At 42.4% G+C, this 27,885-nt stretch overlaps 2 protein-coding genes across 6 annotated transcripts in view; one reads left to right on the forward strand and one right to left on the reverse strand.

Moving 5' to 3' along the window:
• Positions 1-1,578: 1,578 nt before the first annotated feature.
• The window catches only part of ARSG (arylsulfatase G), a 115,996-nt gene continuing 89,689 nt past the window's right edge, over positions 1,579-27,885 (forward strand). For 3 of the 4 annotated variants that reach the window (XR_006739435.1, XR_006739436.1, XM_045569510.1), the window contains exon 1: positions 1,579-1,717. The gene's annotated coding sequence lies outside the window, so the exon portion shown is untranslated. The remainder of the gene's footprint in view (positions 1,718-27,885) is intronic. The other variant, XM_045569508.1, reaches the window with a different exon arrangement.
• On the reverse strand, positions 8,525-27,829 carry SLC16A6 (solute carrier family 16 member 6). Of its 2 annotated transcripts, XM_045569511.1 has the most exons (6): positions 27,548-27,829; positions 18,068-18,306; positions 14,973-15,116; positions 13,561-13,689; positions 10,684-11,499; positions 8,525-9,760 (listed from the first exon to the last, which is right to left on the reverse strand). In XM_045569511.1, the coding sequence occupies exons 2-6, from the start codon at positions 18,297-18,299 to the stop codon at positions 9,510-9,512; spliced, it is 1,572 nt and encodes a 523-aa protein (XP_045425467.1). In that variant the 5' UTR covers positions 18,300-18,306; positions 27,548-27,829; the 3' UTR covers positions 8,525-9,509. The 2 variants fall into 2 exon arrangements, with proteins under 2 accessions (XP_045425467.1, XP_045425468.1); XM_045569512.1 differs by lacking the exon at positions 14,973-15,116 and having other exon boundaries at positions 27,548-27,728.

The raw sequence follows: 27,885 nt of genomic DNA on the forward strand, positions 1-27,885 counted from the left end.
AGGTACATTTTATAACTGAATCAGTGGTTTCCCTTGGATTTACTTTCCTACTTGATTAATGATTCATTTTAGAAAAGGGTGGTTTGCTATTAAAATTAATTGGAGAGAGAATACTTGGTCATTCTAGTACTGAAAAGAAAACTTGATGGAGCATGGAATTTTATGGATTCTCTGAGGGGTTTTATTTCCTCCTTGAATAATGTACTTTAAATTATTATCCATTCTATTACATTTTCCTACAAGGTAAGCACAGTTTTAGTCCTGTAGGTCAGGGTTAGTCACAAACCCTTTTGAACCCAGATTTGTCTAGGTGCATAAATTGGGGATTACAGTTATTTGGACAGGATACAAAGTCCATTTGTGCCTATTGTCACTGTGAGACCAGAAAAAAAAATCTATTAAGGAAACAAATCATTCACTCTTGTTAAAAATTGGACCAAACAAAATTTTGCATAACCAGCATTTATTCAGCAATCATCACTTAAGTGCTGTGTATAACAAATTACTGTGTTGTATTATACTTTCATAGAATTTCTTAGAGTTAAATTTAAAAATGTTTACCGCAACTAAGTTTTATGTATTATGGTTAAATCTTTGTAGTTTTAAAAAATGATTTTCACTAACAAAATACAAGTAGATTTTGCTCTACAAATGCTGAATGAAAGATACTGAACTAATAGAATAATTTTCCACTGTCAAAATATTTCATACTATCTTTGAAATAAGTGAATTTGGAATGCTGTTCATTTATGTCATAGATCCTGTTCCTTGGTGCTGACAGAATTAGTATCTCTCCAGTCAAGAGAAGGAATAAATGTTGACATTTCAGTTCACAGACTTTAAAAAATGCATATATATGTTTATGTAGAGACGGGTCTGGCTGTGTTGCTCAGGCTGGTCTTCAACTCCTGGGCTCAAGTCTCTCGCCTTGGCCTCCCAAAGTGCTGGGATTACAGGTGTGAGCCACCATGCTCAGCCCAGTGCACAGAATTTGATTTTCTCATTATTTAGAGTGTTTAGACAGGGTCCGGCTCTGTCAGCCAGGCAGGAGTGTACAATCACAGCTCACTGCATCCTGGAACTCCTGGGCTCAGGCAATGCTCCTGCCCCAGCCTACCGAGTATCTGGGACACCACGTTCAGCTAATTTTCCTATTTTTTGTAGAAATGGGGTCTCGCTTGCTCAGGCTGGTCTGGAATCCAGGGCTCGAGGGATCCTCCCGCCTAGGCCTCCCTGGGTGCTGGGATTACAGGCGCGAGCCGCCGCGCCGGGACAGACAGACTCTTCATGGTGTGGGTTAAACAGAAGCATTTGGCAAGGATCAGGCCAGTACTTGTCCAGCTTGCTTTGTGAAACGTAAATTCCCCTGAGCTGAATAATTTACATGTCAAGCCCTCTTCGGGGCAGGCGCGCTAAAATCGAAGCAGGCAGCGGCGGGACCGCTAAGGCCGGCCCCGCCCGGGCCCTTCCCGAGCAGGAAGCGCGTCGCCCTCCGGCCGCGCCCAGGCGGGTGTGGGCGCCGCGGGCCCAGCAGCTGCGAGCGGCCGCGCGCCACCTGCTTCCGCGCCCGGGGACTTCCCCTGGCGGGCTCCGCACGCCGGCCGGGCCGCCCGGGGACCTCCTCCGCCGCAGCCTCCGGAGCAGGCCCGCCCGGCGGGAGGCCCACGTGCGCCGCACTCTGGGCCCTGGAAAATCCGGACGGCGCCGCAGCAGAGCAGTGAGTGGAATCAGTTCCCTGGGGGAGCACTGGAAAAAGTGCTTCACCGCAGAGTTTGAGTCTTAATCACTCTCTGGATTCTGGTATCTGGAGTAGCACCGTCCAGTAGAAATATAATACAAGCCACACAGGTTAAGTTTTAATTTTTCTAGTAGCCACATTAGCAAATGCAAAAAGAAGCAGGTGGCATGAATTTCAATCATCTATTTTATCTAATCCAGTGCATCCAAACTATTATTATTCCAACATGTAATCAATATAAATATTGAGATATTTTACATTTTTTCATACGAAATCTTCAAATTTCCGTGTATATTTTGCACTTACAGCACATCTCAATTCCAACTGGCCTCGTTTAAAGTGCTTACCAGCCCCATGTGGCTTGTGGCTACTGCATTGGACAGTGCAGCTCTAGATTAGTAGCAATCTCCAGTCCACCTGGGAAAATGCGCCCATGAAATCGAGTTCGTAGGAGAGAAAGGCTTGTTTAAGGAAAAGGTCATACAGATCTTCTGCCAGTACTGAAGTGTTGATAGTCAAGCTGAAAGAGTGTGGACACTACAAGGGCCTCTGGATTTAGTATTCAGCTTTCCCCCCCTCTTTTTAAGTTTTTTTTTGACACATATTTGCGGGATACGTGTGATTTTTTATTGACACATTTGTGGGGTACATGTAATATTTTGTTACATGCATACGATGTATAATGATCAAGTCAGCATATGTGGCGTATCCATCACATTGAGTATTTATCATTTCTGTGTGTTGGGGACAATTCAAGTCTTTTCTTCCAGGTACTTTGAAATATACAATACACTGTTGTTAACTATAGTCCCCCTACCCTGCTGTTGAACATTGGAACTTATACCTTCTATCTAACTGTATGTCTGTACCCATTAACCAACCTCTCGTCATACCCCGCTCCCACCTTCCTGGTCTCTGGTGTCTAGCATTCTACTCCCTACCTGTAAGAGACCAACCTTTTCAGCTCCCAAATATGAGTGAGAACGTGTGATATTTGTCGGGTTTTGATCTTGCTATTATTCTCTGTTGCAGATTTTTACCTTCCTCTCTCATTGCCAAGGGCCCAATATTGCCTTATATTAATAAATGCATTTTCATTTTTGGAAAGCAGAGTTGTAAGGTGTTAATAATGTGGAGATTGTTTAGTCCATTTCATGAATGAGGAAACAAGCCTGCAGTAGCTGAGTAAACTTGTGTGTTTAAGCCAATGGCAAAAATGGGACCAGATCCCACGTCTTCCTAATTCTGAGTTCTGTATTGTTTGCGCTGTGCCACGTGACCTCATAGAAGTAAAATACTGCCTGTCAGAAGCCGAACCAATTTTTTCAGATTGTTTATAGAAGGGGTTATAAGATTAAGCTTCCTTTCAATTTCTTTTCTGTTCAAGTGGAGCCATCTGGGGTTGCTCAAAGTCAGAGAAATCAGTCTATGTACTTCTGCCTTAGCACCGAAAAAAGAGAGATGGAGTATCCAGAAAAGCACTTGCTGCCAGTTGAGGTATTTTTTTTTTTTTTTTTTTTTGAGACAGAGTCTCACTTTGTTGCCCGGGCTAGAGTGAGTGCCGTGGCGTCAGCCTAGCTCACAGCAACCTCAAACTCCTGGGCTCAAGCGATCCTACTGCCTCAGCCTCCCGAGTAGCTGGGACTACAGGCATGAGCCACCATGCCCGGCTAATTTTTTCTATATATATTTTTAGTTGTCCAGATAATTTTTATTTCTATTTTTAGTAGAGACGGGGTCTCGCTCAGGCTGGTCTCGAACTCCTGACCTGGAGCGATCCACCCGCCTCGGCCTCCCGGAGGGCTAGGATTACAGGCGTGAGCCACCGCGCCCGGCCCAGTTGAGGTATTAAAAAAAAAAAAAAAAAAAGCATCCTGAAAAAAAAATGTGTACTGAAAAATAGGTTAAGTTAAAGCAAAATCGATTTGGCAATATGTTAAGACTCACAGCCCTCCATTTGCATACTTACCCTAGTGCTAATTTTTTCCCCTACTGTTTTGTTTTAGTCTCTGTTCATGGATCATTTTTTTCTTCCTCACAGCTGACCCTCCCCAGTAGGACACTACTGCTGGGCACTTTGAGACCCTCAAATGCTGGACCAGTAGGTTTTGAGTACGTGCTTTCAGGGTCCTGTGGCCATCCAGCTGCTTCACAGTGGCATCAGACTCCCTTGAGCTGTAATCGTAAATAGATACCATTTGTTTTCTCTTGTGTAATTAAAGGGGAGAAAAAAAGCCAATGAAATACAAAGAACTCATTCATTCATTCATATATATTTTTTTCCAAGAATATTTATGGAGTACCAGCTACTAGGTGCCAGGCCCTGCTCAAAGCCTTGGGGATATAGCAGTGAACAAAAAATTGCTACCCTAATACACTAGTGGAAAAAAACGGATGCTTTTATAACAGCATGTCAGAGTAAAGGGATAGAAACAAGTACTGATTTGGATAGGATAGTCAGGAATGCCTCCTTAGGGACGTGACATTTGGAGGTGACCAAAATGAAGGGTCACATCATGTACACAACTAAGGGACGGGTGTACCAGGCAAAGGCAACCACAAATGCTGAGACTTGGATCAATAAGAACAGTTCCAGGAACAGTAAGAAAGCTGATGAGGCTAGAGTGGCAGGAGCAAGGGGAAAAGCAGTAGCATCGGGCAGTTCACACAGGGCCCATTGCTAAGGATTTATATCTGACTTTGCTTTCAAAGGATTATGGTGGCTGCTGTGTGGAAAATTAAGGTGGGGGTGGTGTATAGCAAGGGTGGAAGCTGGCAAAGCAGCTAGAAGATTATTGCAGTAATCCAGCTGAGATGATACTGGCTTGGATCAAGGGTCCTGGTGCAGTTGGCAAAAGCAGTCAGCTTCTGGATATATTTAGAAAGTAGAGCTGATTGGATTTGGGGAGGAGTGGGTTTGAGGAGGACCCAGAGTCGTTCTGAGGACATTTTAAGCTGGAGATGTCTACTTTACATCCATGTGCTGCCATGCAGGCATGTATAAGTCTGGAGCTCAGGGACAAAGTCGGGGCTGAGAATGGGAGGGGTCAGTGCAGAGAAGGTACTTAAAGTTTTGATTGAATTCTTTTTTTTTTTTAATTTTTTTTTAGAGACAGGGTCTCCGCTCTGTCACCCAGGCTGGAGTGCAGTGGCACTATCATAGCTCACTGCAGCCTCAAACTCCTGGACTCAAGTGAACCCCCCACCTCAGCCTCCCAAGTAGCTGGGACTACAGGCATGTGCCACCACGCCCAGCTAATTTTTTTTATGTTTTGTAGAGACAGAGTCTCTCTATGTTGCCCAGGCTGGTCACAAACTCCAGGCCTCAAGCAATCTTCCTGCCTTGGCCTCCCAAAGTGCTGGGATTACAGGTGTGAGCCACCCCTCCTGACTTTGTTGAATTCTTGAGTAGTAAATTGCCAGTGTGCTTGTTGTTTTCTTGAATAGTTGGAAAGGCATATAAATGGTACATTATACATGGCCACAATTTGCATTTTCTCTCAATAATCTTTGTTGAAGCATTCTGGGATATCAGGTTTGTTGTCTAATTTCCCCTCCAGGAAACTGATAGTCACTGAAGTCATTTTGATTTGGGTGTGAGAGTTTTTCCGTGAAAAGCGACGTTGCAAGTTCTCTTACCACTTTTGTTCTGCACCTTCAGAGTCGTTATAAAGACTGAACACTAGGGGGACCTAGTTTCCTTGCTTATGCAACGGTGCCGGGCCAACCTGTTGGATACAGTTGCTCTGTCCTAGGACATTCATGGTGTATTAAAGACACATCTGAAAATAAGGACAGTTTCTCTTTTCTCAAAGCAATATATACTTATAGGAGTGATCTTTTAGGGTGCAACATGTCTGAATTGTCTTTAAATTGGTCGTTTTAAGTAATTTTCATAATCATTTAAAATTGTAAAGGCAACGGCTTCTCAACTCCAGATCCCTATTGGTGAGCCCCATGTGTGGGAACTTTTAAAGTGAGGATCATGATGATTTAGAATATTTGGATTGGAGTATGGAAACCTAAATGTAACAAGTACCTGCAGGTGACTAGAATCTGGGCCATGGGAACCCTGACTTGGAATCCATTTTCTATTTTATCACCAGGTATTAAGCTAAAGGCAAAGCAAATAAATGCACAAAAGTTAACATTACATGTCATTGGAGTATAAAATTGATAACTTTGTTGTTAAAACGTTGGAAACACTGTATCAGTTATGGATACATTTGGCTTTAAAGGGTACATGATCTTAACTCGTTTTTACAACTGCCATCATTTTATTTTGGGGGAGGGAAACAGTCTACATTTATGCTGAAACCAGTTTAAAGCAGAATCTCTTTAATCAGGGGAAATGAAAACTGATAATTAATAAATGTGTTATCATCTGTTTGATCTTTCCTATTTTGGGCCACCTATGATTCAAGAATTACTTGGACCACAACGATCCTTTCCTGTTAGGCAGGACTGTTAGAGTTGGCTGGTAGTTTCTGTCTGTTCCAATGCTAGGGATGCGTGGGGCAGGGGCTGGAAACTGGTTCACAGGCCAAATGCAGTCCACTGCCTATTTTTTGTTCACAGTCTTCAAGCTAATAGTGATTTTTACATTTTCATGTGATTGAAAAAAATCAAAATAACATTTCATGTGTGAAAATTTTATGAAATTCACATTTCAGTATCCACAGATAAAATTTCATTAAAATACAGCCATGCTCATTCATATATACATATATTTAAAGACAGAATCTTGCTCTGTTACCCAGGCTTAGACTGCAGTGGTGCAATCATAGCTCACTGTAGCTGTAACTCCTGGGCTCAGGTGACCCTCCTGCCTCAGCCTCCCAAGCAGCTAGGATTACAGGCACGAACTACTATGCCTGGCTACTTTTTATAATTTTTTGTAGAGATGAGGTCTTGCTATGTTGCCCAGGCTGGTCTCCAACTCCTGGCCTCAAACAATCCTCCCACCTCAGCCTCCTGAAGTGCTGGGATTACAGGTGGGAGCCACCTTGCCTGGCTGTCATTCATTTATATATTGTGTATGGCTGTTTTTGACCTGCAATGGCAGAGTTGAGTAAGACAGATCTTGTGACCCAGAAAGCCTTAAATATTTACTATCTGGACCTAAACATTTACAGAAAAGGTTTGCCAACCCCTGGCATGTCTGAGAGTCTGTGCTGTTTACTCAAACAAGGTTAGAATTAGTTTGTAATTGAGTATAGATAGTCTTAATTATTTGCCCTTATTACTTTTGATAGGCTTACTCTGGCTGCCGTAATATCATTTCACTCATGTATTTTTCATTAAGAAATAATTAAGTTTAATCACTGCTTTCATTCTAATTTCAATTCTTAGCTGAAAATATGCTTCTTCATTTGCTTATACTGTTAATTTTTATTTCCCTCTCTTGTTTTCCATTATTTAATACTTCCCTTGAATTATTTAGTTTTTTTGTAAGGTGCTTTAAAATAATTTGTATGAAAGATTCAATATAAAGTAAAATTGTCCTGTTTTCAATGACCAAAAAAAAAAAAAATTAAATTCAACAAGACACTTCTTGGGAAACTATGTGTCTTTAGTAGAGCAAAAAGATTTTATAGAAAAATTTTAAAAAATATTAATATTTATTTGAAATGAATCTTCCTTGGGTTTCTTTAAACTTTAACTGGATCCAACAATGAATGATCCAACAAGAATCAATTTTAAAAACCTGACAGCAGAAAAAAAACCAGTCTCTTTAAATAAAAAAGCCATAAATTTATTGCAAATCTAGAAGTACCAGAATGTCATTAATACAGAACAAATCAGCAATCTTGTTTTTCTTCCAAATATTTAAAACCTTGATCATTGACATACTGAAATTGGCATACATTTTTGTTTCATGCAGTTAACAGAATGGACATAGAGCAGATCCCTCAGAACCCAGTTATAAATATTAAATTGTATTGAACATTCATATTAAAAAATATGTTGTAAAGTGCTGAAGTCACGTAAGTCTGCAAAACTGCCACAAGCTCAAAGTTCGTCTCAAGCAGTGACAGAAATTTGCTACATCCACCTTGTTTTAGGTGTGTCTGTTTTTTGACAGACACTTTGTCATTTCCTCCCCCACCCTCCCCAAAGTTTTATAGATTGTCCTATTTCTATGGCTGATAAAATGCTATACAAAATGTAGCAGGTGGTGATGAACTATGCCACTTTCATTTCAGTGCAGAGAAATATTCAAGCTTGTGTGTACCTGTAACCAAACTAGGCTTGTTATGTTTTTCCCCCTGAGTTGTCATAAATTAACATAAAAGATGAATAAAGATGGAGCAGCGAGCATTGACCATCACCTGCAGGGTGAGGTTCAGTAACAGGTGAGTAAATCGCCCATATATTATCCTCACACTTCCCCTCTTTACGGAAAACTGCTAAAATGAGAAATACTGTACATGTAGTGTAACTCCAAAAAAATAATGACCAGTTACCTGATACCTATAGCAACTTAGAACATCAAGTCATGTTTTATATAAGATGTAAATTGCAACTTGTAACTCGTAACATAAATGTCGCTGCTACCCCCATGTGAAATACAGAAATGCTTCAACAGTTAGATATGTTTTTTTTTAACAGTTAGATGTTTTTTTAAAAAAATATGAGAAATGCTTCAACAATTCACACTTGATCTTAGCCAAAAGGCCAAGAAACAGTAACAATTCAATGAAATATAATTCTGATCAAAGATTCTCAAGTATTCTTAGGTGACAAAACAAATTATTTTTAAAAGCTAAGGCGATTTGCTACGCATTATTTTTCTCCCTTTAAATGGCACATGTTGCCTTTTTTGAAATTGAAGAATTATTACAACTTAGCCTTTTATGAGAGTAACTCTACAAGAGAAAAGGTATTCTTTGAGGCATTTAAAGGATTGCAGAAAGGAGGTAAAAATGCTGCTTATGTCTCAGATTTTTTTCTTTTGATTACTTTAATCATCCTAGAATAACTTAATAATAAATAGTGGTTTAAATTAAAGACACTACAATCACATATTGCTGAATAATTAAAAGCAACAGGAATTTTTGAATGCCATTTTGTATATTCTGTATTGAAACACTTCTGGTAATGACTGGCCATAAAAAGAAATGGTAGTCTTCACATTTATGAAGTTCAAGTTACATGTATTTTTAAAATTTTTGTTTATTAGTCAATATTTGGTCTTAAACTGTACTTCATTTTCATGCAATATTAGGAAAATTCAGAGGCTATAGTTTCTTAATGAAAACCTCAGCATTTTTCAAAGGGTTTTTAAAAAACGTTTTTATTCATATTTCTGAAAGTCAGAAGTTTTTAAAATGATTGAAGATTTTTTTGTTTTTGACTGGCCAATTTCATTTCAATGATTTGGGCTGGAGGTTGTTCTATAAGATTGTCTCTCCCATGTGAGTGCTCTTAAAACCACTTTTCCAGTTCATGTCACTAAATTAATATTGGAATGTGAACCAAACAGTCCTTCTACTTATCTTTCATATTGCTACAGAATAGAGCCAGATTTATATATAGAAGAGTGTTTGGTTGTTTTTGTTTTGGATTAAAAAACAAGCAAAAAGGAAAACTTTAAAGGAAAAAAAAAAAGATATTGGTAGCGCTGTTCACGTATACATTCCCTTTAAAATGTAGCTTTGACAGTGGAGTAGAGTGGTTAGCTCCCCCACCTCCCTATGTCCCCCCAAACCCCCGGGGTCTACCCCCCGCCCCCAAGCCAACACAGTGGCTGTTGTTACATGAAAGTGTGTCATACTGGCTCTATTTGCACGTGGACTCTATGCTCATTTTTCGCAAGATCCATTTCCAGAAAGTCTTCAGGTATGTCTTGTAATGCCTTCCCGCGATGGCTCGTTGCCTTTGTTTCACCTGGATGATGGCGCTGGCACAGTCCCTGTTTACACGGTCTCACCAGGGCGAGGCACACGGCAGCCACGGACATGCCCGCTGCGCAGGAGTAGAAGGCCCTGCTGTAGATTTTACTTTGGTCCACCAACAAGCCTGGGGGAGAGGTCAGCAGCTGTTAGCAACGTCCCCACTGGACATCAGCCTCCCGCTCCCACCCAGGCGCCCATCAGATTTCGAAACCGCTCAAGTTTCTTTGCCTTTTTGTTTTGTTTTTCTAAAGAAAAAAGGATGTTAAAGGCAGAAATCTTTGCTAGACTGGAGAGAAGAAATAGATAAACACACAAAATATTCAGCAACTGAGAAAATGAAGTCGCTAACTTGTTCTTCATGGGCTAAGTCTGTCCTCGCAGAGAATCTAAAACATGGGAGGGACAGTTAGATGCACGATTTTTGAAAAGGTAAAATTCTTAAGTAGGAAAGAGCTGTATTATTTTCACTGGCATTTACTTCAGGTCTCTTTTATCAGAGGGTAAGATTTCTAATCCCAGTAACTTTAAGGATCTATTTCATATCTAAAATATGAAACATACGTATGTCTACCTACAGGGAAATATTCTGTATTAATCAATTAAGTATGTGCAGAGTGTTGCTATGTGCTCAATTCCCAAACATCTTTCCTAACAAGGGACGATGACTTACAGAAGTCCATTAGTTCTATTATTCCAAAAGTCTCCTGAGTTATAAAGGTCATAAGCCCATGGGTTCCCCTCTAACATTAGACAAGGCAAGATGATAGAAAGAGCCTGGGGCAGCCTGGACTGCAGACAGAGGTTCTAATCCCGACTTGGTCGCTAATTTATCATTATGACTTTATGCTTAAATTCTTTGGCCTTCAGTTTCCTCACATTTAAATCAAGAGAGTTGGCTCAAGTAATTGCTAATCCCTGGCAGCTCTAAAATTCAATGGAAGTATAAAAACGGAAGTAGATATTTTTTTTAATTAGACGAGAACAGGAAGCTAGCACAACTCCTAAGGGGGAGTAGACAAGGGTTTGTATTTTGTGTATTTAAATCACCTGCAAGGGGTGGTCCCGCCAGTCCTGCTATGCTCTGAATGAAGACGTAGACCCCAGCTGCAGAAGACATCTTCTCAATTCCCACGACATCATCTTCAGCAAGCAGTGGTATGTGGGTTCCTCCTATTGTTCCGACCATACACCCAAAAAATACGCTACATGACATGAGACCCCAGAATTCTGTAGCAAACGTAAAGGCAAACAGAGACACAGTCAATAAGATGACGCAGATGAGCTCGATGTAAATCTTACGGATGGGCTCTCTGTTCAGGACAAAGCCAGCCGCGATTCTTCCAAACACTTCTGCAATTGCCATCGCAGATAATAAAAAAGCAGCGTGTTCCTGGTCAATGCCCAGACTGATGCCCAGAGGAATGATGTACAAAGACGGCGCGAAGAATCCCAGTGTTGCAAAGAGACCAAATAATGCATAACAAATAAAACTTTTCTCTTTCAAAATCGAGAAGTCTAATAAAGGGGCTTTCTTATCGCTCGGCTTGGAGCTAGCCTTCATCAGGACCTGCTGCATGTCAGCCTTCAGCTCCAGTTCCGTGCTAGCGTGACTAGGCACATTTTTAGGTGAGGTAGTTAGTTCTACTCCTGAGTCAATGGAGTCTATTGAGGTTCGTGTTTTTTCATTTTCAAGCATATATTGCACTTCTTTCCGATTTTCTTGGGGGATTATTTTCGGCGTCCCTGGTCCTCTGATAATAATCGGTCTCAGCAGTGCCCCGAAGACGACGATGTTTAGCTGTAGCAGGCCCACAAAGAGGAGGCTGTATCTCCAGCCGATGTTCTCCTTCAGCGCCGTGATGGCTGGAATGGGCAGGAGTGAAGAAGAAATGAAATCGAAGGTCAATAACGCACTCCAGAGCCAGGAGAAAAAAACATCAAGAAGAAATATGCATCTAGATTTAGGAATCATTTGTTTTTCTTTCTAGTGTATCTAGGCCCAGGACAGTAATAATTTTTGTAGATACTTACAAGTGTGAATGCAGTCAATCCTGACTATTCTTTATTCTAGGTTTTGGTGCATTTTGTGAATCAATAAGGACAAAAATGTGCATAATAATTATTATGTATAACACGAAAATTTTCAGCCCAGGTCTCCAAAAGAGCTTTGAAGGGTACGTTTTTCTGGGTAGACGCATAAGAAGTGAAGTGAGTTTGTGACCTACATCAAGGTTTGGCAAATCCAACCCATGGCCTGTTTTTGTTAAGAAAGCTTGACTGGAACACAGCCGTGCCTGTTCACGTACAGACTGTGGGTGCTTTTGTGCTCTGACAGCAGAATTGAGTGGTTGGGACAGACACTAAAATACTTACTATCTGGCCTTTTACAAAAAGAATTTACCAAACCTCTGAGCTATGTCATTACACATCCACTCATTTAATCCTCAAGAGTAAGGGATTAAAGCAAAAAAAAAGGAACTAAGAATCTAACCTGAGAATCTAAAAGCTCATGATTATCTTAGAATGAAATGATACCGTTCTCCTGTTTCTACCTGAGGTGTGTCCTTAACTACCTGAATTCTTCTCCTTCCTGCCATTAAGTCGGGTCCTAGGTTGCTGACCAGAGGAAGGCTGAAGGGGAGGTTGAGGATATGGCCAAAGAAAGCACACAGCATTTGAGCTGCAGTGTGATAATGCGGGCCCCACAGGCCCCACGAGATCTTACAGTGTCTTCTCTTAATCATCCCAGAAAGGTTACATGATATTCATTATAATTTCATTTTACCACATTCTCATTCTTTGAGAGCTGAGAGTCAAGTACAATGGACATGATGACTCGGGTAACCAGCAGACTGGCTTAGCAAGAGTCCCACGTTCCTCAGGGGCCTCCACTTAACCTTTAGGGCATGGTTCCCTCGGACCTCCTGCTCTCCCTTTAATATGGAAAACTTAGAATTGCCAAATACTTTAGACTTGGGGGTTTCTAAGTGCTTTGCTCTCGCCTGGCGGTAATAGCTCTGATCTTCCTCTCTCCATTTAACATTCCTTGTTGCCCACTAAGTGCCAGGGACAGTGCCCAGTGCTGGGGAACCAAGCTGATCAAGACATAGTCTCTATCGTTAGGGTACTCGCAAGTCATTGATTCTTTCTCTCCTTGATGATTTATTTTGAAAACTTTCATACCGACAGAAAAATGGAGAGAATGATGCTGACGTGCCCATGCTTCACCTAAACTCGACAATTAATATTTTTCTGTCTCTATCTGTATCTTTCTGTCTATATATTTATATGTACACATATATTCATATTTAAATATCATCTGAAAGGCTTCAGACATTATAACATATCACTGCTAAATACTTCTACCTGTATCTCCTGTGAACAAAATGCAATCCACTGACACATTCATTAGGAAATGGCAGAGCAAGAAGTGAATCTGGGTCTCCAAGGTTATGTCGTCTACTCTAGTTTTCTTATAATTCACATATTAATGTTAAGATAGAGAAATAAACCAGGGATAAAAATTTTGCTGTGAGATTATCCACCCACAGCTAATAAACCTGATTTTATTAGCATAATTTAAACCCACATTAAATCTAGCTCTTTTGAAAAAGCAGAGGACATAATGGTATGAATACTCCTAAATCGTTAAATTACTTTGGAATACATGTGTCAAGAAAGCCCTACCACTGAATATATGCCATGTTATCTTCCTATTTATGTCAACTTTGATTATTATTAAAATTGTTTGAATTCCTAAAGTGGGGGTTAGGGAGGACAGATCCCAAAACTGTGCCGCTGATGAGTGTCCACACTGTTAAAGTCATCCATACTGTTGGCCAAAGTTGGTGCCGCAAGAATACCTGAGTGGCTCCCCCTATTCCACGTTAATACTTAAGAGTAAGAGTATTGCAGTCCACCTACCTGGTGCAAAAGCAAACACAGCGAAACATTCTCCCGTAGAAGCCACTGCCGTGACCACAGAGCGTCTTTTGCTAAAGTACTGCGACAGAATAGTCACAGTTGGGAGGAAACTGAAGCAGCATCCCAAACCTGTGAGAGAAAGTGAGAAAGAACAGTGAGGCCACAGACCGATGGAGACTGGAAGGAAACATTCAGAGACCTGGGACTTCTGCTTTTGTTTTTTGAGTCTACTGTTTTCTGGTTTTTTTCTTTTTCTTTCTTTTTTTGACTTCTCTGCATTTTTTCAAATTTATGTAATTCACAATGGACAAAACTATTATTGAATATAGTTTTTATATAAGACTTATATCTGGGGCTGGGTGCGGTGGCTCACGCCTGTAATCCCAGCACTTTGGGAGGCCAAAGTGGGAGGATCACTTGAGGTCAGGAGTTTGAGACCAGCCTGAGAAAGAGCGAGATCCCATTTCTACTTAAAATAGAAAAAAATAGCCAGCCGTGGTGGTGCATGCCTGTAGTCCCAGGTACGGGGGAGGCTGAGGCAGGAGGATTACTGGAAGCCAGGAGTTTGAGGTTGCTGTGAGCTAGGCTGATGCCATGGCACTCTAGCCTGGGCAACAGAGCAAGACTCTGTCTCAAAAAAGAAAAGAAAAATTAAACAGGCATGGTGGCATATGCCTGTAGTCCCAGCTACTCAGGAGGCTGAGGCAGGAGAATTGCTTGAGCCCAGGAGTCTGAGATTGCAGTGAGCCATGATGATGCCACCACACTCCGGCCCAGGTGACAGAGTGAAACTTTATCTCAAAAAAAAAAAAAGAAAAAAAAAGAAAAAAAAAAGACTTGTATTTGGAAATAACCAAGTCTCTTGATATGTGCATAAATGTATGAAAAAGTTAAAGGGTGTAAATCATAACTACACACATATATATAATAAATATAAACACACATATATATAATATGTAATCCTTGAGTAATATGTGGACTCCTTTTAAATGGAAAAAAAGTTTTCTTAGACCCCCAGGAATAAGTCCAGCACATTGTACTTCCTTTACTTACTGCCCTGGATCCTTTAAGACCCTAATTTGAGAAATACTGGCTAAAGAAACTCAAGTCTTACTTTGTAAAAATGATGTCCTTTGGCTGCAAACTACAGCAAAAGAGAAGTTATCTTCATCATTGGAAACTTTAAAAAAAAAAAAAAAAGATGAAATAAAAACTCTCGGACACTTGAGAATAGGTTCACAGATCTCCGGGAGTCCATACAGCCCAGTTCAAAACTACTGATCTGAGTGAGACACTGTTAATTTAAAAGCAAAAAGGAAGAGAGCAGTACAGTTTGGGTTTAATTTCCTCCTCCTCCCTTATTCTTCAAACTAAGTACCTAGAGAACTTCACAGCCAAGGAGCAGCCCTTACCAGAGATGAGGCCAATGGTCACGTACATGTGGCCAACCCCACGTGCGAAGGAGGCGGCCACCATCCCGGAGCTGACAAGCACGCCTCCCAGCATCACCACCAGACGGTGTCCGAAGCGATTGCTCAGGACCGTGGCGAGCGGAGCTGCCGGGAAAGAGCATAAAGTGATGTTTTAACGCAGCGGCTGCAGGGTGTGAGCTGCCCTGAGACTCCTTCCTCCACGCCCTGAGCACGGAGAGATGATGTAACATACATGACACGTTTCACGCAATGGCTACTGCAGTTCAGGAATTATTTTATCATTTGTTTAAATTAGACAGGATTCTTCAGGCTCCTTCGAGAGAAAGCCACAGTCGCAAAGATGGGGAATCAGCCTAAGTGCCCGTCAACCGATGAGTGGATAAAGAAAAGGTACAACACAGAGTACTACTCAGGGATAAGAAAGAATGAAATTGGGCCGGGCGCGGTGGCTCACGCCTGTAATCCTAGCCCTCTGGGAGGCCGAGGCGGGGGGATCGCTCGAGGTCAGGAGTTTGAGACCAGCCTGAGCAAGACCCTGTCTCTACTAAAAATAGAAATAAAAATTATCTGGACAACCAAAAATATATTGGGCATGGTGGCACATGCCTATAGTCCCAGCTACTCAGGAGGCTGAGGCAGTAGGATCGCTTAAGCCCAGGAGTTTGAGGTTGCTGTGAGTGAGGCTGATGCCATGGCATCAGGGTGGCAGGGAGCAAGGGATGAAGAATTACCTGTGGGGTACATCATACACCATTCAGGTGACGGGCACATCGAAAGCCCAGATTTCACCACTATGCAATATACACATGTAACAGAATTCAACTTATACCCCTAAATCTATTAAAATTAAAAAAAATGAAAAGGAAAAAAAAAGAACACCAGAGTAATAGTATAAAACATATATCTATATTTTTAGATGATTTTGACTCACCATGAGTGTCCACAAACTAGGTATGCATTTATGTTATTCTGTAATAAAAATAGGTTTTCCTATGATTGCTTGAATCATTTTTTTTTTTTTTTTTTGAGACAGGGTCTTGCTGTGTCACCAGACTGGAGTGCAGTGGCACCATCATAGCTGACTGCAATCTCCAACTCCCAGGCTCAAGCCATCCTCTTGGCTCAGCCTCCCGTGTAGCTGGGACTACAGGTGTGTGCCACCATGCCCAGCTAATTTATTTATATTGTTTTTGTAGAGATGGGGTCTTGCTATGTTGCCCAGGCTGGTCTCAAACTTAAACTCCTGGCCTCAAGTGATCCTCCTGCTTTGGCCCCCTAAAGTACTAGGATTATAGGCATGAGTCACTGTACCCGACTGATTTTTTTTTTCTCCCTGTACTCGCTACTTTGGATTCTTTTTAAAAAGCTCCATTTGGAATCAGATTCTAGTTCGTTTCTTTATAATATGAAAGTATGGTGGATTCTCAGTTATGTACTCTTAGAGGAGGACAGCTATGGGATCAATAGTATTGCAATCTATTTAAAGTGTCTGATGAATCATAATTTGCTTAGCTTCTATAAGCTGTATCCCCTAGGACATATAAATCTGGCAAATTAGTTTCCTAGTTATATATTACTTAATATCGACTTGAGAACACTGAGATAAGCTAGCCATTGAGAGTTGGGTCAAGGAAGGACAACACGCTGGGTAGAAGGGGCAGGGGGAAAAAGGATGAAATTTTATTGGGGTTAGTGCATATATATGTATTACGGTAGCTATTAGAATTTGAACAAATATTGAATGTAGCTCATAACAAAACCACTATCGTTTTGAGCCAGTATGTTGGCTCGAAGCATCAACAAATAGAATAATGGTATCTGGAAGAATTATCTTCTGGTATAATAGTATTAAGTAGAAATTTCTTGTTGACTACATTTTAATTTTTGGTTATAAAAGAGCTAAAACTTTAGCTTTGGGATTTTCTTTTTATGTAGATTACCAAATGTAAAATTTTAGTTCTTACTCACTTATCTTTCTAAGAAGGTAATTAAGCATTCCACAATTTGAAAATTAAGTTATCTTAATACTCAAACTGGAACTAGGAGCTACTTCGTGACACTGGTAAGAAATAGTAGGACGCACAAGAGAAATTCCTACTTTGCCCAATGGCTAAAAACACATGTAGTCGCCTATATAAAAGCATTATATGGCTGAAAATAAACTGTATTTAAAGAAAGTCTTTGACTTCAGCGGTAACTTCAGAGATAACAGTTCCATGACAGGACATTAGGATAAAGTTAGGGAAGTTTAAGATCAGCCTGGTTAACTTTCTGAGGAAGTTCAACAGCTCTGTTCTCCTGGAAAACCCTCAGCATTGCCTCTGACGATGAACTCCTGAGAGTAGAGTGTGGGTTCAAATTAGGCCAAGTGACCAAGTAAAAATTAGCATGTTAAAAATAATACTGAAACCTGATTTTATTTTATGCTGTTGGATCTGGGAGTGTTGTACAATGATGAATCAGTGACGTCCTTTAGGGAAGCAGGTGTCTGGAACTCGGGAGTGTCTCCTCGGGATAATGTTTGTAATCTCACGTGATCTCCTTTTACACATCCCGTTTTTCTTCTTCACGTATCCACATTTACATGTTTCTGACCTGTAACCAGGAGATCGGGGACTGGTATGCCAGCAACTTCTTGATGCTGCTTCCTTAGACAATGGCTACAGCCTCTCAGAACTGGGGTTCACTGCCCTCCTCAAAGTGATCTGCAGAATCCTGAGAGTGTGTGGATGGTAGATGTTTAACACCTGGGTGTTAGATTGAAAAATTAGCCAGGCGTGGTGGTGCGCACCTGTAGTCCCAGCTAGGCAGGGGGCTATGGCAGGAGGATCACTTGAGCCCAGGAGTTAGAGGCTGCAGTGAGCTATGATGACGCCACGGCACTCCAGCCTGGGTGACAGAGCGAGACCTTGTCTCAAAACAAACAAACAAAAAAACAAAAGAAACCCCCAAATAACAAAAACAGGCCGACACATAAGGGAATGCATCACAATCACACCAACCACCATTATGTAGTTAGGCAGATTACAAGGGGCCCACGCTTATGTCACGGTCAGGCTGAAAGATGTACTAACCTGTAAATGTTAAGACAAACACACATATTGATATTATCCATGAGATCCTGCTATTGGATTCATCAAAACTGTCCATTAAATCATTAAAGAAGACGCCGAACGACTTGATGATGCCGTAGGTAAAGACTTCAATGAAGAAAAAGGAAACCGCTACTGCCCAGCCCCATCCTCCATCAGGCACTTCAGCATACACGTTGGCTCTGAAACAAAGCTTTGCTTTCTTTTGGGTCATTCTTAATCTGAAATAAAAAGTTAAAAACAATTTTAGACCAGCAATAGCATGAGGGTTGATGACTGCAATACTCTTTAGCAAACATAACAGATAAGAATTACCCCATTACTTAGGTTGAATATCTAAAGTCTTTGGAGCATTTTATACATGTGTATATATGAAAATCTTTGTATTGTATATGGGGCTCCCAAAGAACGTGGAAGTAAGACTTCCCTGTGACAGCTAGATGGGAAAAACAAACAAAATAAGGAACCAGAGCAGAATACTGAGAGGCACTTTGAAGGACATAGAATGGCCTCCGGACCAAGTATTGATGCTGACCTTGAAGGAGACAACTTAGGCAAAGAAAGACTGAATTGACCGTAAGAAATGTTGATCAGAAATGATCAGAAGAGGCCAGGTAGGGTGGCTCATGCCTGTAATCCCCATGCTGTAGGAGGCCAAGGAGTTCGAGACCAGCCTGGGTAATGTAGCAAGACCCTTTCTAGAAAAAAATTTTAAAAATTAGCTGGACATGATGGAATGTGCCTGTAGTCTCAGCTACTCGGGAGGCTGAGGCAGGAGGATTACTTGAGCCCAGGATTTGGAGGCTGCCGTGAGCTATGATCACACCACTGCACTCCAGACTGGGCGACATAGCAAGATCTTGTCTCTTTAAAAAAAAAAAAAAGAAGCTTAGAAAACGGAGGCTGAAGAGCAAACACTGACAATACATCTAGTACGTTCCACAGGATCACAAGATAAGTTAGTTCTTGAGAGCTTGAGGTACCATATGCATCTCTGCTTGATGCCACTGGCCATGAAGACCATGCAGCCAACTCTTCTTGCTCTCATTTTCCACTCAGTAAGCAACATTCCGATTATGATTTGGTGTCCCAGGTGGATGGATGCACCTACACAGACAGAATGTGACTGTACATCAAAATGTGGGAATTTTGTCTTCTGGAAGTTTGTTTAGCATGAGTAAGTTCCTCAAAGTTGACCACTGCTTGGTGTATTAGCAATTTAATTTCTGAGCACACGACAAATACTCTAGAATACAGTGATACCAGTTAATGGAATTACCCCTGGCCTCATTGTGCCTTTACGTTCAAACTGCAACAAACATCAGAACAAGACCTGTGTGTACTATAAGAGGAGACACTATATTTAACACTGGAAGGAGGTTGGTTTAACTCAGGTCTTCTTTCTGGATTGGGCTCTAACACATGAAAACTGTCTTTTTCAAAGCCTCTGCAATTACATATACTCTGAAACACTGATGTATATTTTTAGCCCAACTAAGAATTAATGATATCTATAAAAATTAGTGAGTCCATGGTCTTAGAGCTCTTAATGGCAAGTAACTTCAAGATTATAGATTCTTTACATACTACCCAAAGCAATCTACAGACTGAATGCAATTCCTATGAAAATACCAATGACATTCTTCACAGAACGAGGAAAAAAAAATCCTAACATTTGTATGGAGCTACAAAAGACCCTGAATACTCAAAGCAATCGTTCACAAAAAGAACAAAGCTGGAGGCCTCACACTGGCATCACACTACCAGACTTCAAAATATACTACAAAGCTGTAGTAACCAAAACAGCATGGTGCTGGCATAAAAACAGACATATACACCAAAGGAACAGAATAGAGAACTCAGAAATTAATCCATGTGTCTACAGCCAACTGATTTTTGACAAAGGTACTCATTGGGGAAAGGACAGTCTCTTCAACAAATGGTGCTGGGCAAACTGGATATCCACATGCAGAAGAATGAAACTAGACCTCCACTTCTCATCCTGTACAAAAATCAACTCAAAATGGATCAAAGACCTAAATGGAAGACCCAAAACAAAAATACTACTAGAAGAAAACATAGTGGAGAGGCTTCAGGACATGGGTCTAGGAAGAGATTTTATGAATAAGACCTCAATAGCACAGACAAGGAAAGCAAAAATAAACAAATGGGAGATTATATCAACCTAAAAAGCTTCTGCACAGCAAAAGAAACATTCAATAAGAGTGAAAAGACAGCCTACAAAATGAGAGAAAATATTAGCAAACTATTCACCTGACAGGGGATTAATATCCAGAATATACAAGGAACTCAACATCTCAGCAGCAAAAAAAAAAAAATCTGATTAAAAAATGAACAAATGGCCGGGTGCGGTGGCTCACGCCTGTAATCCTAGCACTCTGGGAGGCTGAGGCGGGTGGATCGCTCGCGGTCAGGTGTTCGAGACCAGCCTGAGCAAGAGCGAGACCCTGTCTCTACTAAAAAAAAAAATAGAAAGAAATTAGCTGGACAACTAAAAATATATATAGAAAAAATTAGCCGGGCATGGTGGCACATGCCTGTAGTCCCAGCTACTCGGGAGGCTGAGGCAGGAGGATCACTTGAGCCCAGGAGTTTGAGGTTGCAGTGAGCTAGGCTGACTCCACAGCACTCTAGCCTGGGCAACAGAGTGAGACTGTGTCTCAAAAAAAAAAAAAAAAAAAGGACAAATGATCTGAACAGACATTTCTCCTAAGATGACATACATATGGCCAACAAGTATATGAAAAAATGCTCAACATCACTAACCATCAGGAAAATGCAAATCAAAACTACAATGAGGTATCATCTCCAGTGAGGATGGCTATTATCAAAAAGACAAAAAATATCAAATGCTGGCAAAGATGTGGAGAAAAGGGAACTGTTGGTGGGGATGTAAACTAGTACATCCACTATGGAGAACAGTATGGAAGTTCCTCAATAGCCAAGATACAGAATCAGGCTAGGTGTCCAACAACAGATGAATGGATAAAGAAATGTGGTATACATACACAATGGAATACTATTCAGCCATAAAAAAGTATGAAATCTTGTCATTTGCGGCAACATGAATGGAACTGGAGGACATTATGTTAAGTGAAATAAACCAGACAGAGAAAATTAAAAACCACATGTTCACACTTATATGTGGAAACTAAAAAAAGCTGGATCTCATAGAAGTAAAAATTAGAAAGATGATACTAGAGGCTGGGAAGGGAGGGATAAGGAGAGATTTATTAAAGGATACAAAATTATGGCTAGATAGGAGGAATAAGTTCTAGTGTTCTATACCACTGTATCAGATGACTGTAGTTATTAATATATAGTTTCAAATAGCTAAGGGAGGACATTGAATGTTCCCAACATAAAGAAATGATAAATGTTTGTGATGGCAGATATGCTAATTACCTTGATCAGATTACTAGACAGTGTAAATATCAAAACATCACTACGTACTCCATAAAAGTGCACAATTATTATGTGTCAATGACAAAAAATATGATAGTAAAAAAAAAAGAATTGTTTACAAGTCTATAGTTAGTTAGTTATACACAGGTGAATTTTCAGGATGCATGTATATCCTTTGCCTAGCCATAGTTGTTGTATTCAAGTTACTAAGGCAAAAGTTTTATTGACAACAGAGGGTGACTTAGAAATAACAGGATCCAACCCCATCTATCCAGTACACTTGCTGGTTTCTAATGTTAAAATCTAATATTCTACATTTACTTGATAAATCTTAAAATGCAGCCAATCTGACCTAATTTAATATCATTTATCCTATAGATAGCACCCTTCACACACACACATATCTGTCAAATATTTGGTTGAATGAAATAGGCCATAAGATGCTTTAAGAAGCTTATGTTCTCTGCAGCAAAGTCGTCTGTGTTGTGATGTGTGTTGATGTGTCTGTTGTGCCTTGGAGCAATCGGAAAAGGTGGGAGAGGGCAGGTAAATGGCTCACGAGGTAGGCTGAGCAGCTGCAGAATAGTTTGTCATTCGTGTCCTCCCCACGTGGAAAGCAACTGATTTAAGATGGGAGCCAGGAGCCCTCCAGCAATTGGGGTTTTCACAACGCCCCTCCTTCATTAGCCTTTCTGAAGTCCCTTCTGAGATGGGAGCTGGGGCAGGAGTGAACAGCACCGGCTCAAGATTTAGGAGACCTCCCCCAGAAAGTGCCTCCCAGTGCGGACTTGAGAACAGTGCTCCTCCCTGGGTGGGGGGAGCGGGAGGGCAGAGGACTAGTGAGGGTGGTGAGTCTGCCGCGGTCCAGGCCTTGGCCTTCACCCTTCGAGGCCACGGGTTTGAGCTTTCCGTTGCGAAGACCACGACTCCCTTACCAGCCTCTGGAGGGCCTCCACGTGTCCACTACAAGTAATCTTTTTGAAATGCTGCATTGTTGTGGCATTTTTCTGCTCAGACCTTTTCAGTGGCTTTCCTCCTTTTGAAGGATAAAATCCACCAATTAGCCTGACTTTCAGTGGCCTTTGTAAACCTCGCTTTGCAGCCTTGTTTCTTCTGGTTCTGAGCCTTGACTCGGCTGCCATGGTCATAGTCCCCACCCACCGTGCTGAGGCCGTGCCACTTCCCTATGCCGGGATGCCCCCTCTGCAGCTGGCACAGTATAACCTCTAAGGCCTTGTTCCATCACATACTCCCTTCTCCGTAATGCTTCCTCCAACCAGCTCACACTAAGGGCTCTCTTCTTCACACGACAGGTATCGTTAATGATGGGGTACCATCTACTTTGATGCATGTATCTTATTTGCTTGATTAAATTATAAGCTCACAAAATCTGGGGCCTAGATCTCTTTGCACCACCCTCCCCCAACCTTGTACCTTGTACATAGCTTTTATTTATTTTCTCAACAAAGTACCTACTAGGTGCCAGGCCCTCTGCTTTCACTGTAGGGATACTACAGTGAAGAGACCGAGAGATGGTCTCCATGGACTCAAATATTTGTTGATGATAACGATATGGAAATTTATGACCGAGATGCATCCTATTTCAAACCATTCAGCCACGTCCTTCCAGAGTTCAGCACATTTCTGACAAGCAGTCAGGACTAAGTGGCTATTAAGTCCCAGGTCACATCGGCACGATTGTTCTAACCCAGAAGGGTGCCCGTGAGGTGTTACAGTTTTAATGGAGGGCTCGGAACCAACGTGAATCAAAACATATTAGGATAAAATATGATAAAGGCTCTAGAGAGGCAGGTGGAACCTCTCCGTAGCCTAAAATCACTACAGGATCAAGAGACAATCTTTTTGTTGCATTGCATTTGATTGAGTGGGACCAGATTACAGTTTTCGGATGAGCTGAGATCATCGACCACCATCAGAAGGCTGTATCAGGCCAGGGGTGTGGGTCTGGTGATCGCTGCCCACCTCCTGCCCTCCCCTTGCCTGTATGATCACTGGTTTGCACTTGCAAAAGGGACGGGGTTAGGATCAACCACCAGCCCCTGCATGGAGTCTGAATTGCTGGATTTTTTTTTCTCGCTCTGTTGCCCGGGCTAGAGTGAGTGCCGTGGCGTCAGCCTAGCTCACAGCAACCTCAAACTCCTGGGCTCAAGTGATCCTACTGCCTCAGCCTCCCGAGTAGCTGGGACTACAGGCATGTACCACCAAGCCCAGCTAATTTTTTTCTATTTTTAGTAGAGACGGGGTCTCGCTCTTGGTCAGGCTGGTGTCGAACTCCTGAGCTCAAGCGATCTGCCCGCCTCAGCTTCCCAGGGTGTAGGATTACAGGCGTGAGCCACCGCGCGGCCAGAATTGCTGAATGTTAAAGCTGAAGGGGAACTGGCAGCTCATCGTGTTTGGCTTCTTTTTGTAAAATCCTAGTCATTTTGCAAAATAGGGAAACTGAGCACCAGAGAGGTGAAGGGACTTGAGCAAAAGGGTCCATAGTGGGATCTCCCGCTTCCCGGGGCTCCTGCCGTGCCAGCCTGAAGCGCACAGCACAGCATTATAAAGGCCAGGGGGGAGGGTTTTACATAGGCCTTGTGAAGAAACCATTTTTTCCCCCCCAAAGATAAAAGCTCTCTTGACCTCCACGTGTAAAGAGGTCTGTGAACTGCCTTGCCACTTAACTGTGTGACCTTGAGAAAGTCACTTTCCCTCTCTGGGTCTGAGTTCCTCATCAGTCAAATGTGGATGTTGGCCTGGGGGGTCTCTAAGGCTCCATCAGCCTGAACTGTTGAAGCTTTTGAATTGAGCACGGAGGCCAAACCTGGCGGCCCACGGAAACCAAGCTAGGAGGAAAGTGCAGATGCTAGACGGTTCTTGCAAACATGGGTGAAAAGTAGCTAGACATTGGTTAGAACTGATCTGCGATGGCTGGTTAGAAGATGGGGACCTTTTGAGACTTGCTCTACTTCTGTTTACTTTCTGAGCTCCTTTCTGGGTGATCAATTCCTTTGTTGGTTTGTTTTTTTTTAAAACTCTGCTTTATGTCGGTGCTACTGCACTGTAGCTAGATCCAAATATAACTTTCACCTGCATTCTTCGGTTTTTGGATGATGGAAGCTTTCTTTCTTCATCTATTACTGGGATTATCATCAAGGAAAGATGACACTTTGGACCTACTCCTACTCCAAAGTTTATGCCTTTAGCATCCTAAAGCATCCTATGTCCTATTATATTTAGCTTTGAAGATAAGGCCACAATAGAGACTAATAACAGAATAGCCTGGTTTCTAAAGCCTACCAGGTGATAATGTCTGTATTTTGCATGTAAGATTGCACAGGGCAAGTACTTAGAGGGCAGTCAGCAGCTCTTTTGGGACCCAGTGCCTAGCACAGTGTTTGGCACAATGTATGTGCACAATAAAGTTTGGCACAAAGTATGTGCTCAATAAAGTATGAGTCTTGGGGTACTCCTAAAACAATGCACAGCTCTTTCCTTATAAAACTGAGGCATAAGGTGAGGAAGTGCTTGGTTGCAGAATAAACCCCTTCCTGGACTTTTCTTTCCTCCCTGCATTCAGCAGAAAGCCAACTGGCTTTATAAACCGCTTGTCTCTGCAAACAAAGCAACTGAGGCCTGAATTTCGAACTCAGTTACTTAGAAGCCTCTACAAATTCCAGAATATGGAAATTATCTGTTCGTTTCAGTTTTATGGTCATGTGAATTTATCTGATGGGCAGGGATGTTAGTAGGCTGTGTAGGGATCTCACTGGTGAGGCAATGATGAGTGAGATTCCATGCCCTTGGGAAAATCACTTCTTTTCTTATTTTCACGTAAAATCAAAATAAATGTAAAAAAGGGAATTGAATGAGACTCTGATAATCTCAGATCTCTTCCTGCCCTAGGAATCTCCAATTTTATGATAGTCTTTGACCCTGACTTGCTCTAAATTATCCTTCGAAGCCCTTTAAAGGCAAGGGTTGGTCTTCTTGAAGCCTGCATTACCATTAACTGGCTGCACAATCTGGGGAAATGCCTAGATCCCATCATTGTAATCCCTAAATTCAGTCATCTGTAAATCAGGGCTTGACAGTCCCTCAGACCTTTTCCAACTGTAAAATTCTACAATTCTGAATGCGGGTTCCTGGCAGCCATCTTCCTTTCACCCTAATGTTCTTCTGGAGTAAGAACAATGACAAAATCCACTGGCCAGTCTGGAGTATTTCCTAGTAGCATCTGGTTGTCTTAATTGTCCCCTTAAATAAGTAGGTATTCTTCCAAAGGCTTGGAAATCTGCTATACCCAGGAGTGGCACTATGATTTAATTTGTTGAGAATAGAGATTTGGACTGAGGGCATGAAAAACTTTGGATTATTGTAGACCATCAGAATGTCAGTCCAAGGTCAGTTCAGAGCAAAGTTCAAAATGCAGGCTTTGGTTAGAAATGGGATTGGCTACTGGTATAGGCAGAGCCTCACCAAATACACTGTGAACCTCTATTCTTTAAAGGCGTAGCCTGAAGAACAGCTTTGACAAGTTGTTTCTAGCTCCAGTTGTCAAAACCAGTCTGTATTTGGTGAAGTTCATTTGAAATCTCTCTTAAAAAAAAAAATCCCAAACCTAACCTGGACAGCTGCCTCACAGGGTTGAATCACTGGATACAACCGATTCACCCATTTTACAAGACCATGATGTTGAAACCTGACCCCTTAATTTAAGTGTCCTCCTCAGGAGTTCCATTGAGGAAAGTCCTTTTTTGGAAACCACAGAAGGAAAACTCAGGATTAGTGGTACTCATTAAGCTCGAAGGAGCTTTTCCACTTGGCTGCATTGTTTATTTACATACAGTAAGTTTCTATCTTGGGCACCCTTCCCTTAATTATGAGAAGAGGTGTTTCTACTGTATCATCCGGCAGGATGTATTGTTGACCCTAAAAATGCCACGTAACGGTGCTTGGGACAGGGGGAGATGCCTCAGAGTTTTCAGCATAAGCACTTGGTATTTTTTTTTCTTTTGCAAACAAGACACCCATATTACTATGATTTGCAAAAACAATAAGATCACTGAGAAACCTCATTCCCAGGGTAGAAACTGTCTCCTGCGAGAAGGAGCTGGCACCGAGCGTCAAACAAAACTGGCTTCCAGGTTGACAAGTTGTAACTGCTCTTCCTGGGTCGGCTCCGGGGAGATTTTTCTAAGACTGACGCCCCCCGTGTTTGGTGCATTTTACGTACCACCTAACAAACTTCTATGACCTGTCTGCTGAGGGGTGGCGGGGTGATGAAAAGACAACAACCCAGAAGGAAATAACCCATTTCCTCTTGCAAACCATCCTCCCTCGCTGCAGAACAGCTCAGCTACACCAGCGCTTTCCTGCGGCGGGCAGCCCCGGGAACCTTGGAAGTTGCGCGGGACCAGCGGTCCGCGGCTGACAGTTCTGACCGTCAAGGTGTAGGACCCGCGCTCTGCAGGAAAATCCCTGCCTTCCCCGCGGGGGCAACTGGTGGCCGCCCCGGGGGTGGTGGTGGTGTGTTTGGAGGGGGAGACAGCCAGGGAACCCCACTTTCCCTCGCGCTGCCTCAGTGGCCGCCCTGCGTGCGCGCGCCAGCCTGGAGAAGGAAGGTACCTCTGACATTTCGCTCTTGCGACGCGCAGGCAACTTCATACGGAAAATCCACCGAGGGGCTGAGCCCCTCGCCCCGGACTCGTGGACGACCTGGAACCCCTAACCCGGGACAGGGGGCACTCCAAGACCAGGCATGCCTCTAGGTATTTTCCGGGATCCAGCTGTACCAGGGTCACGGACGTTCAACTCTCAGCTGCCCACACCAGCGAGAGCGCGTAATCCTGGGGGCCTGAGCATTCCTAACTGTCAGAGAATATTTTTCGGAATAACCTCTCCAAAATGTTAAGATGTGAAGTGGTCTCCTCCGCCTCCCATCCCCAAAAAGGCCCCAACACATATTTTTAAAAAGCAACCCACACCCCACAATCAAACTTTTAAACATGTAAAATAATAAAACCAACTCACCAAGTTAGAAGGGAAGAGAATAAACCCCAAAAGGCTCCCAATAAGGCGGAGGCTTGGCCTCCCCCTCCTTATAAGCCGCTCGGTAACATGAGAAAAGGGTTAACCCCTTAAGGGGCGGGCCCGAGTCTAGCACAAGTTGGCTCGGGCGGGTGAGGCCGGTGCTCCCGGGCCCTCCACCCACTCCCGCGCCTCGGGCACCCGAACCACACCCTCCCCCCGCCCCCCGCCCCGGCAGCCCGTGCTCGGGGCCGTGCGTGCTGCCGCCCGCGCCCCGGCCCCGCGTCGCTGCCTAGCGCTTATCCTATACCGGCTGCAGCCGGTCTCCGCCGGCCTCGGGG

This window comes from Lemur catta, chromosome 15, assembly GCF_020740605.2.
Source record: "Lemur catta isolate mLemCat1 chromosome 15, mLemCat1.pri, whole genome shotgun sequence".
In the NCBI taxonomy this organism is placed as follows: domain Eukaryota; kingdom Metazoa; phylum Chordata; class Mammalia; order Primates; family Lemuridae; genus Lemur; species Lemur catta.

Coding starts and splice junctions, on each gene's coding strand:
- SLC16A6 (XM_045569511.1), bottom strand. CDS start 18,299: ATGACCCAAAAGAAAGCAAAGCTTTGTTTCAGAGCCAACGTGTATGCT. Junction 15,117..18,067: donor GTTTGTCTTAACATTTACAG/GTTAGTACATCT, acceptor CTTTCCCGGCAG/CTCCGCTCGCCACGGTCCTG. Junction 11,500..13,560: donor TGTGTTTGCTTTTGCACCAG/GTAGGTGGACTG, acceptor TGCCCATTCCAG/CCATCACGGCGCTGAAGGAG.